The sequence below is a fragment of the Trichomycterus rosablanca genome, chromosome 23 (assembly GCF_030014385.1).
Source record: "Trichomycterus rosablanca isolate fTriRos1 chromosome 23, fTriRos1.hap1, whole genome shotgun sequence".
Classification (NCBI taxonomy): Eukaryota; Metazoa; Chordata; class Actinopteri; order Siluriformes; family Trichomycteridae; genus Trichomycterus; species Trichomycterus rosablanca.
Window position 1 is genome coordinate 16,252,053 of NC_086010.1, and position 12,755 is coordinate 16,264,807.

A 12,755-nucleotide genomic window follows, 5' to 3' on the forward strand; every position below is an offset into this window, starting at 1 on the left:
GCTACTTCCTTTATCCACCTCCCTTTGCCGCTGTGTCTCTACACCTATGTCAGGCCAGAGACAAAAACAGTCTTCCACCAAACCAAATTAGCCCTACAACAGCAGCACAGCAGTAATTTACACTAGTGCCTACACATATAAAGGGTTAAACCACCAGCTGACGTCTCTTCTGCATAACCTCAGAGCTTTCATGACCCAGCCCTCTTGCCTAATAATCACGGATGCTATCTCGTACCATTACTAACAGATCCTGTCACCTTTCTCCACTAGCACTTAAAAACAAAACAAAAAAGTAAATCCTGAGTGAATACACAGGCAGATCAGAAGCGAATGTGGACCTAAGAACTTTTTAATCAAGGGCTTTTTATCTACGAGCAACGTCTACGGGGGAACAATTTTATACAAACCCATAAGCTGGGTGAGATAAATCTATTGATAGCCAATTATCTAGCGAGTCTAAATCTAATTTCCCACAGCAATGAGGCACAGGCTCCAGAGCCGCCACTAATCACCTCAGGGCTGTCGAAAATCAATTTGCTAGGTCGATAAAGCTTCGCCTGCACTGCGGATGGAACGCGGGACTGCCATAGTCTCAGGACGCCAAAGGACACCGGAGCCAAGAAGGGATTTGCAAATCAAATAGTTGTTAAAATACCTAATTTTCTTATTCGAGGTGTAAACTGAAATGTTTCCACATGTTCGTACGTTGTCCCAATTAAGACGTGTTCAATTTCTTTCCTTCCCTGCAGCCCTGTGTCGGTCATTGGCCGAACTAGGCCACGGTGTGGCTCTAACACATATGCAACCGTTTTTTTTTTCTTCTATAACTATAATAACTACAGTATATAACCCATTCAATGGAGTCACTTTTGCGATGGCAAGCAGATCATTTCTCAACCAGCCTCTCTTCCCTCAGATGGGCAACTATGTTTTTTGACCACCAGATCTGGTCAGTGGTGGGCTACCATCACCAAATCACCCCAATATTACATTCATTCCTTCTCCTTTGTTAGCAGGTGAACTTTTGAACTGGCAGCAAATGTTTGTGTTACTTTGTTTTGTCTGGCCTACTTGCACCAGACAAAACATTGATCCATATTGCCAAATAAATCCAGTTTTGATTAGTCACACCACAAAACTGTATCCCAGAACCTTACAGGCCTATCTGGGGTATTCCAGCTGATCCTTTATGTACTTCTTGGTAAAGAGTGGCGTTCGTTGTGGAGTCCTTGGTTGTTGAGTGATCTTTGCATGGTTGGCACTGACACACTGACCCAGCCTGTCCCAGATGATATCAGGTCATTCTGATCAGCGTATGGGTCGTTATTGAGTTTCCAATGGTTTAATTGTGTTGTAACCCAACTTTAGGTCCTACAGACAAGTAGCAGGTTTTAAGATCAGCAATATTATGGAGAGATTAAATAATTGTGACTTGGTAGTATTACTCTAAAATGCTACATTATTAACTTTGAAGATTAACTGAAGATACCTATAGCCCTGTTTTCTTTGGAGGGTTATATATTTGTGATTGGAACTGGAGGTTTATTTTAACAGGATTAATAAATGTCGCTGACCAGAAATGGACTTGTTTGGTTTTTATTTTGGTCTTGGTTTAAGTTTAACGCTGTGACAACATTTCCAGAAGAAAAGATTGAGGGACACTTACGATTTCAAGGCAGTGTACATCTAAGAACCATCAGACCACCAGAAGACAGAAGTAGATAAAGGTAAAGCCGTGTACAGTATGAAGAAGGCGAGGAGTCAGTGTTAGTGCTATAGGGTTAGTTTACCAGAAGAAGCGCTTGCTCCTGCAGAAGCTGCTGCTGTAAGATCTCCAGCTGCCTCTGTTCCTCCTCCAGCTGTCGACGGATATACTCCTTACAGAGCCATGAAGAACAGAGCGGAACCCAACGGAGACAGAGAAACAGCCAGGATGATAATAAAAGAATGAAAGAGGAAAAAAAACAGGAGGAAAGAAACAGAGCAGAATAAGTGATGTAGATGGAGAATATATGGACGATCATTACGGACAAGGGTTTTAACACATCTCTGTACTGAGAAAGTATGTGGACACCCGTTCTTTTTAGAGGTTTAGAGGTTTTCCATCCATAGTTCTTGCTAACAGGTGTATAAAGTCAACTATGTAATATTCTTTGGTTTGGACAACTCTAGTGGCCTAGACAAAGCCCCTGACCTGAACTCTTTGGGATAAACTGAAACTGAAACACAAATGATCACAAAATATTTTGTAATGGGGTGTTTAACAAGCTCAGTCAAGTGTCCACACACTTTTGCCTTTATATACAATATATTATCTATTAGCCCAGACACCTTCAGTTTCATTGCTTATAGTCATGGGCTAATCAAGTCTGTTCTCAGTACTAGAAGACGTGTTAAAATGATTGTCTGCGTTAATCGTCCATACGCCACAGATCAGGTAGAAACACCACAGGTTAAAAACTCAGGAGGGTTCCTGAACATTATAAGTGAAGTGTTGTGCATTATTAGTAGAATTGCTTTTGTGCTAAGAGTCTCCTTAAGTGGTAATTCACAGAAGTGGCAAGCAGAGTGATTATAAGAGTGGAAGAGGAGCGCAGGAAATTAGACTCATAGAGAAAAAAGAAGTCACCAAGAGATACTGAGATATGAGAATGAAAGTCCTGAATTCCATTCCTACTTGTGTCAGGATGTGTAGTGACTCCATGACTACATGTCAGGCTGTGTAGTGACTCCCCTTATTGGCAACTGATGTTGTTAGAATATACACAAATAAATCAACCGTACAATGTACATGAGCAGCGTCCATTGATTTCAGGGTTCTCAGATTGGTCTAGTTCGAGCTAGACTTCGAGGACTGTGTTCGTTGTTGATCAGTGAGGGTGCGAGACAGGCAGGATTTACGTGGGCAAGGTGTCAGTGTGCCTCACACTAACTAAATCCACTCAGTCCACTCAACACCTTGATTTATTTGTGATTAGTGTATCCAGTTTTTGTACATTTTAGCATATCTGTATAATTATTGTCTTATATTCTGTTTCTACATTTTCTTTGTTTTCTTCCAATCTAGTCATTTTTTAAATTGCTTTTTTGGAAGCTGGGGTCAGAGCTTAGGGGCAGCCAATGTACGGCACCCCAGGAGCACAAAGGGTTAAGGGCCTTGCACAAGCACCCAACAGTGACTGCATGTCAGAGCCAGTATTTGAACCAACAAGCTTCCAGTTGGTAACCCACAGTATGTAAACTGAAGAACCACAAACGGAACTGTGGCCTTTCTTTTATATTACTCTAGTCACATCACTGTTTTAACACTTGAGTGTTGGACTTTGAAACCTCCATTCTGTGCTAACTGTTGTTTCTTATCTGCATACAACATTTTACATCAGCCTAACGACAGACAACTTGCTTATGTCTGTATTTTACTCCCAGTCACACATCTAGCTCAATATAACTAAAGGATTTAATGCACAAAAGCATCTTTTTTTTGCTAGAAAATGTCCTGATCCATCCAGGTATTTATTGCTTCCCTGGATGAAGTTTAATATTAATGAATCCAGGTGGCTCCAGGGTTACATTTTTTCTGTATTACTGTATTCCTGAAATGCTCAGTCATGCATGGTTCCCTGCACACAGGAGGGATTCTCCTTCAGTATTCAGCACTAAATGGGTGCGGGGGAGGGCTGGTTCCATCAGGAACACGGTTTAAATATACATTTCTCCCTGCAGAACATTACTTTCCCTAGGGGTTTAGTGTCAGATGCTGGGGGAAGGGGGGTTAAGTAAGGGAGTACAGGGGATAAAGCCCGATCTAAACTACACTCATCAGCAGTTTCACTAAAAATGTATTTTTATTACATATATATACTGGTGCACATATGTACAGGTTTTAATTCTCTGGGGTGCTATCAGTTAGCTAAGTGGTGGCCCGAAGCCCTGCGATGGATTGGTGCCCTCCTCAGGATATTAATGTCTTGTGTCAGAACCAGACCTGTCACATGTGTATTATTATTATTATTATTATTATTAATAATAACATAGTAATACTAGTAGTGAGTGAGTGAATGTGTGTGAGAAAGAAAGAGAATGTGTGTGAGAGAGAGCGAGAGACAGTGTGTGTGTATAAAAGAGAGTGAGTGAGTGAATGTGTGTGAGAAAGAAAGAGAATGTGTGTGAATGAGAGAGCGAGTGTGTGTACCTGCTCTCTCTCGGCGTGTCTCCTCTCCTCCTCTCGGCGTATCTGTTCCATCTCCTCATAGCGCCTCCTCTGCTCTCTCTCCTGTTGCTTGCGCATCTCTCTCTCGCGACGCTGTTGCTGCGGAAACGATGCGAGAAAACGGCTTGGGAACGGCACACACGTTCACTTCCAGTTAGCCAGTTCACCTAATGGTATGTTTTCGGAAAGCACTTTCTTTTTTGGTCCTGCAGACTTCAGTGGCCAATTTTTGTCTGCTGCAGCCATGCAGGCATTGCCAATTATGCCCGCTAGGGGGCGCCCAGCCGAGCAAACCCCCGCTACATGCCATTACAGACCTGAGCTAGTCTTCATTCATGGTTTCAGTTGGTCATGATTTCAGCGTGACTTCTTACCTCCTCCAGCCTCCTCCGCTGCTCCTTCTGCTCCTCGATGCGCTTTTGCCTCTCGGCCAGGAGTTGGCGCTTGTGTTCGTCGTTCTGCTGCTGTTCCAGCTGTTGCCGCCGCAGCGCCTCCGAGCGCTCCTTATTGGCCAGCTGAAGCCGTAAGAAGTCCCGTCTCAGAGTGGATTCACCCGGGATGTTGATGATCGAGCTATGGACAGCCATAGGTGTCAAAACGTATATATATATATATTTATACATATATTTAAATACACATACAGTATATACGTGAAACAAAAGCTGATTAAATTGGGATAGAGTTGCTACCTGGGCTCGCCCATATCCCGTTCCTCCTCCTCCTCTTCACTCCCACTGTATTCGTATTCTGTTTCATCTGAAAATCACAATGGGGCAGAATGTGTTGCAATAGTACCGTGTGAGTCGTGAGGATCACACGCTAGTCATATTAGAACATATATCACACACAGACATTGGCACTGGATGGGTTGATAAAAAGCTACTTTCAACTTTAAGTCTCGGTGGTACCACCTGTCTGGGTAGACACTTAACAGACACATGTCTGAGGGAGGATGGGGATTCAAGTCCTTGACCAGTAGTGCCCACTGTCTTCTCTTAAGTGTAAGTCTGGGAACTACTGAAAGGTGGTTAGTAGACTTGTGGTCCACGACCTTATGCTAAAAAAATCCTTAAAAAGCATTGGGATACTTTGCTAGCACACCAGCACCTCGATTCTGGGCTCCCGGTTTCGAAGCTCGGCTCTGCTGCCGGTCAGCTGGGCGCCCTCTAACGCCTGCAGCGGGCACAATTGGCTTTCAGTCTGCTGGGTGGAAAAGAACGGGTTAAGAAGTGGGGTTATCGGTGGTGTGTAAGAACCTTGCACTTACAGAGAATGGGGGTGTGGCTCTCTGTACACAAAGCCGACCTCACGGGCGAATCCACTAATCCAAAAATATGGGAGAATAAGAAGGGATTGGTGGACTGCGCACACATCAGAGGAACGTCTTGAACACTGTGGGGGTACCCAGCAGCGGATCGACTATGTTAAATTGGGAGAAATAAACCAATTAAATAAACCAGTAGAATATTTAACAATGGGATGGTGTGATGAGGCATCAATATTAAGCTGACCACCCCATTATCACCCCATGGTTGCATAACTGCCTGCCTTTGAGGGTCCTATTTCAGAAGGTCTGCGATGTTCTTGCAAGGCAGCATCAAAGCCTGAGTCAATCTAAAGCCTGCTTGACTGTAAACAGTGTCAACTCAAACCAGCCCTATTTATAAGGACACAGGAAAGTCACTAGCTGCCATTAGAGGACTTACTCCACCACACCATGAAAACTCTTCGTTGCCTCACTTACCCCTCTCCCCTCTCTTCTTTTTGGTACGGTCGATGTGATCTTTGAGCTGGATGCGGACCTGTCGCTCGTTGGGCAGGTCTCGGATGAAGGGATGCTTGAGCAGCTGCTCCGTGCTGGGTCTCTGCGTGTGGTTCTTCACCAGGCAGCTGTCGATGAACGACTGGAATTTCTTCGTCCTACCGAGAACCGAGACGAAAGAGAACAGAGAACAGATCGGGGTAAAATTCTCTTCTGATTACTCGCGCCTCTAACCCTCCTAAAGCTTTTTACAATTATTATTAACACTATTAATTATTAACACTAACGGCTGAGATACATCAAGGACAAAACACAAAGCAGCTAAATCAAAGCTTGTCAGTGAAACACCACAGGTGCTGGAGTCATTTTTTACTAACAAGCACCTTGAAAGGTAAACCCCGCTGTTCTAAAGGGAATATTTAGGCAGAGGAAACTACCTGGAGAGTGTCTGTCTTATTAAGCAGCATCTTTAGTAGTATTAAAGTCAAGATTCCCATGAGTGGTGTAAACAATTAACAACAGCTATTAATTATTCAAACATATTTCTTTCCTGGAGTAAATAAATGGCTTATTGTGTTTGTAATTTCACAGGGATCTTACATTGTTAGCTGTATTAAACAACAGGTTGCTGGACATTCATGTATTGCTTCATCTATTGCGACACAGATATCATGATTTTACTCCTTTGGTCCTTCAGACAGAGTAGATTCGAAGAGTATCCAGGACACTTGATTTTTTGCACACTTAAGTCCAAGTATAGAAATTATGACCTGCATACCTCTCAGTCCAATTAACCAAAGCATTGCCTCTGTGCCTAATAGTCTTAGTATGAGTAAGTGAATGTTGTGGGTCGGTATATCTCAAAGAAACAGGGGTGGCCCCTGTGCCTGTTAGTCCCAGTAAAGGAGACATTGTTTATGGCATGTCAGCTAATTTAAAAAGGTGTGTTTTCTGCCTATAAGTCAAGCCCAAGACTAGTGGACTCTATGCCTGTCAGTCCCAGTTAAGAGGGTGGGACCTTTCTGCCTCTCAGCCTAAGTGAAGAATATACAACTTATCTGCCTATAAGTCCCAGTAAAGAAGGTGCAACCTCTCTGCCTGTCAGTCCCAGTAAAGAGGGTAAAACCTCTCTGCCTGTCAGTCCCAGTAAAGAGGGTAAAACCTCTCTGCCTGTCATCTCAGTAAAGAGGATGGAACCTCTCTGCCTATCAGTCCCAGTAATAAAGATACAACCTCTCTACCTGTCAGTCTCAGTAAAGAGGATGGAACCTCTCTGCCTATCAGTCCCAGTAATAAAGATACAACCTCTCTACCTGTCAGTCTCAGTAAAGAGGATGGAACCTCTCTGCCTATCAGTCCCAGTAATAAAGATACAACCTCTCTACCTGTCAGTCTCAGTAATAAAGATACAACCTCTCTACCTGTCAGTCTCAGTAAAGAGGATGGAACCTCTGCCTACAAATCATAGTAAACAGGATGGAACCTCTCTGCCTGTCAGTTCTAATGAAGAAGATACACCATCTCTGCCTTTCAGTCCTAGTAAAGAGGGTGTAACCACCCTGCCTGTCAGTCCCTTAGCATCACTGTAAAACCCTGAGTTCTGTGATCACATGTTTCTGGTACGAACGTGTCTCTCAGAACTCAAACTAGGTTTTAATAAATAAGGTAAACAGATGATAAGCTGGTTAATATGACAGGAGACTTACCACTTTTTCGATTTGAGCCGAGGTGCGGGGTTTCTTGGAATAAGAAACAGAGCTCGCATCGGGTGCATATCACATAAAGCTAAAATAATAAAAAAAAGAGAGAAAAAGCCAAATGTTACGTGAGAAATGTGAGTACAAAGTCTCAGTACATGTACACAAGGAGATGAGACGTGTCTGCTGGTCAGTTTCAGTAAAAGAGATGTGACCTCTCTTTGAAATGCCAGGCATTGCAGAATTTGAAGGATGACCAAGGCTAGAGAATTTGTTATTTTGGCACTTGTGACAGCATTCTTTGGCGAGACGCAAACAAAGGAAGCAGAACCGAACGTTGTGTGAAACTGGATATCTGGATATGCGACTGGATTTTGGTCACTTGGGGTGAGAGAAAATAAGCTTATGATTTACACCATTGAGGTAATGGTCATAGTCCTCAAGTAACTATCAGAAACAAGACCCATAGATGTCTCCAAAGTCTGAAGGACACCAATTGCTGGTTCCTATTGGTCAATTCCATTGAAGGAAATTACCAAGAGCAAGGACATTGCGCCTAGCAGTCCTCCACTTAGTTCAATGGGTGCACAAGAAACCCTCAGCTTTAAATATTTAACGTTGAATTATGACAATGGCCTTCTTGTGATGGACCTACGTGGTGCCCCCTCTGCCATCTCGATAGCTGTAATTCCCAAAGACCACAGGTCACTCTGCAACACAGAAGAATTGTGATCATTTACAGTCCCATCAAACCTCCACCTCAACGGTAATGCTGTAATTAACCTGAAGTGGTCAGTTCAAATACCTTGAAGTCGTACGTGGCGTCGGGATTCTCATCGCAGGCGATGACCTCCGGAGCCATCCAATACGGCGTCCCGATGAAAGTGTTCCTCCTCCCGACGGTGCGATCCAACTGGGCGCTCACTCCGAAGTCGACTGTTGAGAGATCACAAGCGTGTACAGTCAGACGCGAGCAGTGACAAGCTGAGAGGTCTCAGACAGAGTCTGCGCTCCCGTCTGCCTCGGTCGCCGCAGGCTGCATCGTCATGGCGACGAGAAAGAGCGCAAAAGCTGCTTCGCCGGGTCCTTAACTCGGTACGGAACGATAAATGAAGGGTCCTACCAATTAGCTAAAACAGCATTAGCACAGAAGCACCTATTGATAGATGGTTAAATGGATGGAATGTAAAAGCTGACTTGGGAAATGACTAACCAAAGGGGTCGGAAAGTCACACCATTTAGCAAGCTTGTGCTAATTAGCTGGCTTTTTTTGTGGCTATTTTATTTTTTATCTTGGGAACTAAAGTTGCTTAGCAGTCTTCCACTGCTGAGGGATACCATATTGCATCCGAGGAGAGCACGTCGCTGTACACACCTCTTTCGACACGTGTACAGCCCTCCTCTTCCCGCCCCTGCTTTCTGCACATGCGTCTCTTCCACCAATCAGGGTCCTTACACAGCGTATGAGGACCCACCCACCCACACACAGTCTGGCCCCCACCCTGCAGATACGATGGCCAACTAGTATCTGCTGCAGGCACTGCCAATTATGCCCGCTAGATGGCGCCCAGCCGACCCGAAGGCCATAGAGGCCCCCAACAGTGGATTGGCTATGCTAAATTGGGAGAAAAAGGGGGAAGAAGATCAAGGAGTGCTGCCCATCATGGAAGTTCTTCTACTTTCACCTACCTTTAAACCCAGTGAGCATTTTCATGGGGTCACTCGAGGTCGAGAAAGCCAAGCATCGCAGAATACTTAGTGGAATTTTGTACAATCAAGCTGGGAGAACATGGATCATCATTTACCCTGGGTTAGGGTTATGGGTTAGGGTTAAGGGTTAGGATTAAGGGTTAGGGTTAAGGGTTAGGGTTAAGGGTTAGGATTAAGGGGTTAGGGTTTAGGGTTAGGGTTAAGGTTAAGGGTTAGGGTTAAGGTTAGGATTTAGGGTTAAGGGTTAGGGTTAAGGGTTAGGGTTAAGGGTTAGGGTTAAGGGTTAGGGTTAAGGGTTAGGGTTGGGTGACCCTGGATCCCCTGCTCTAGCACACTTGTCACTACATTAAGAGCTTCTAAACGCCAACACATGTTCAGACACGCCCAGAGAGTTCGTACTCACCCAGTTTGACCTCCGCGTTCTCCGTCAGCAAGACATTCTGACCCTTGATGTCTCGATGGATGACCTTATGCTGGTGCAAATGAGTCAGACCCTACGTCCAGGAACAGCAACACACACACACACACACACACACACACGTTCATCATTCCGTTCTTGAAAGTAACATTTTATAGTATGTGAAGCAGCATGGGTGAGCAGATAACTCACCCTGAGGATCTCTCTGCAGATGTAGGCCGTCCACTCCTCCTTGAGGGAGTTCCCTTTAGTGTTCTTTATTAGGTCTGTGACTGAACCCGCACCACAGAACTCCATCACCAACTACAAACACAAACACACACTGTAATACCACTTTAATAACAATGATGATGTCAAATGTAATTAGTATTGTTTCATGTTGTTGGGCAGTGGCAACTCAGTGGTTAAAATGCTGGCCTAGTCCTTCAGAAGGTCGCTATTTTAAGCCCCACCAATGCCAAGCTGCCACTTTTGTGTCCCTCAACTGTAAGTCGCTTCTGCTAAATGGCATAAATATGAATTAAATATGAAAAAAATCAGCTAGCTGGACCAGTCTACATTTCAACTGATGTCTGATAGTAAAGAAATCTAAAATCTTCGGATGCTTCTGTAAACAAGACTGGGGGTGGGTGAGGGCGTGTTGCAAATCAGCACTCCTACTCTGTACAGATTTGTAGCTCTCCTCTCTATTCAAATCAACCAAAATTAATGTAAATGACATTTTATAAAGGAAATTACTGTATACACTACCAACTTTGCAGCGACAGTTTAGGGAAGGCCCTTTTTCTGTTCCAGCATGACATGAATTTAAGCTTGGTTTCCTGCACTGAGCCCAGTTTTGGTATAAACTGGAACTTTAATTGAGGGTTTCTTGACCAACTGTTAGTGCCCAGCCATATAGATGCTCTCATCTTTTGACTGAATGGGCACAAATTCCCACAGACATACAAGGTCTTGTGAGATCACATAGAGGTCACTCTATTTTAATGGGCAGTTGTAGTCTAGTGGTCAAAGTACTGGACTAGTAATCGAAAGGTCGCTGGTTTAAGCTGACTACTGCCAGGTTTTTACTGTTGGGCCCTTGAGCAAGGCCCTTAACCTTCAATTGTTTGGACAATATATATTATCAGAGTACTGTAAGTCGCTTCGGATAAGTGTAAGTGTCTACTAAAAGATGAAAATATGAATGTAAATGTTAATGGCATGTCCAGCAAGCTCAGTCAGGTGTCCAAACACTTTTGAACTAGCTGGCAAAAAGCTTGGAAAGCTTGCAAAAAAAAAAAGTGTTATGAACCATTGTGGTTTTGGCAGTAGGGACGTCCAGTCTGATCAGGATTAGTAGAAAGCTGAACAGCGCATAGAAACCAACATCCCTGCTGGAAAGGAAGTTTAGGGACACTGAACCAAAGCACATAAAACTGATGTCCTGATCCTCAAAAACACCTTGGTCCTTTACTGACCCACAGCTGGTCGTCCACGCCCGGCGGGTTCTTCTTGACGAAGGCACCGTAGTAGGTGGCGATGTTGCGGTGGTGCGAATACTTCTTCAGCATGTTGATTTCCGCCTTGATTTCCTCCTCCTCATCCTAAAAACACACACACACACACACACATAAAATACACTAATATGAGCAGTGGACATGACGGTCATGCTGGCTGTGTGCACTGTAAGCTGTTTAGAGTGGAACGAGGCAGCAGGGACGGGGGCGTTTCTCTTACCCCTGTGACATCCATGACCTTGATTGCGGCAAGCTGGCCCGTCTTGACATGGCGGCCCTGGAGAAGGAGAGAAAGAGAGAATGCGTCTTTAGAAAGATCACAAGCATCTGAGTATGTAGGCTTCTATGGTAAGATGTACTGTGTACAAAGAGTCAAAAGTATGTGGACGCCTGAGCCTAAAATAAATAACAGGAATACAATACAATACAATACAATTTTGGCGAATTTATTCGGAAAACTGTCAGAATGGCAGATTTAAGGGCGCTCGGGTGGCACAGTGGTCTAATATGAAAGCTCATTACAGCTGAATCTCAGTGGTGCTATTGACCTGGCCGACATCCATCAGGCAAAATCGGCCATGCTTGAGGAAAGAACGTTGACAAGCGTGACTGTCCATATGTGACACAGGTCATCCAGTAAATGTTACTGTTTAGGGAATTCCCATCAGGCTTTTAGTGTCTGGACCCCAAATTTTACACCCTCAGAGTGTGTTAAGATCAGGGACTAGAATGGCCTGGCAAATGCTGTGAGTAATTAGCTGCACCAATCTAATGAGAATAATGCCAGCGTGATTAACTCCAAGTACTTTTATTTCATCACAATTAGATCGATTAGCCTCGCAGACTTCATTACAGTTACATTCCTCACACTAATATCATCACACAGTGCTAATTTACCAACAGTACTAAGCAGTGTACACACACAGTGGTTTTGGTTCTGGGGGGCTCTAGTCCATCACTACAACAGAGAACCAAGACGAAGTTTATGTCTGAGCTGTGCCAGAGAGAGTCTAAGGGCGCATTCACATGAGAACCGCAAAACTGCGAGCCTTCAAAGTGCGAATATGAGACAAATCTGCATTTGTGTGGAATAACCATCAAATCCAGTCTAAAGGCTCCACATGTATCTGTGTTTATCTGCATTTTCCTCTCTGTTTCACTTTTAAACTTGTGTTACAGCTCGAGATTCTGAGAAATTGTGAGAATCAGAATCAGCTTCTCCAAGAGTCTAAAATGTGGATTAATATATTAAATAAACGACACATGAACACTAAACTTCTCTTAATTATTACAGCTCATAAGTGTTTCCACTAATGAAATTCTATGGTCGTTGTTGTAATACAATAGGTCACGTTAAGCTTTGTTCATGTTAAGTGTTGAGTCACTTTTACAGCGTCATATCAAACAGTTCATCTCATTTGAGGAGCTTTAAAAAGGTCAGCAGCAAACTGAGTCAAAG

At 43.8% G+C, this 12,755-nt stretch overlaps 1 protein-coding gene across 5 annotated transcripts in view; it reads right to left on the reverse strand.

Annotated features, from left to right (window-relative positions):
- The window catches only part of tnikb (TRAF2 and NCK interacting kinase b), a 70,581-nt gene that overhangs the window by 25,648 nt on the left and 32,178 nt on the right, over positions 1 to 12,755 (reverse strand). For 3 of the 5 annotated variants that reach the window (XM_062985931.1, XM_062985930.1, XM_062985928.1), the window contains exons 3-14: positions 11,517 to 11,573; positions 11,258 to 11,383; positions 9,990 to 10,100; positions 9,783 to 9,873; positions 8,475 to 8,605; positions 8,325 to 8,379; positions 7,679 to 7,757; positions 5,955 to 6,130; positions 4,900 to 4,966; positions 4,585 to 4,783; positions 4,193 to 4,309; positions 1,791 to 1,877 (exon numbers count right to left, since the gene is read on the reverse strand). In XM_062985931.1, the coding sequence (XP_062842001.1) occupies positions 1,791 to 1,877; positions 4,193 to 4,309; positions 4,585 to 4,783; positions 4,900 to 4,966; positions 5,955 to 6,130; positions 7,679 to 7,757; positions 8,325 to 8,379; positions 8,475 to 8,605; positions 9,783 to 9,873; positions 9,990 to 10,100; positions 11,258 to 11,383; positions 11,517 to 11,573 (1,296 nt within the window). The remainder of the gene's footprint in view (positions 1 to 1,790; positions 1,878 to 4,192; positions 4,310 to 4,584; positions 4,784 to 4,899; positions 4,967 to 5,954; positions 6,131 to 7,678; positions 7,758 to 8,324; positions 8,380 to 8,474; positions 8,606 to 9,782; positions 9,874 to 9,989; positions 10,101 to 11,257; positions 11,384 to 11,516; positions 11,574 to 12,755) is intronic. The other 2 variants (XM_062985932.1, XM_062985929.1) reach the window with 1 other exon arrangement.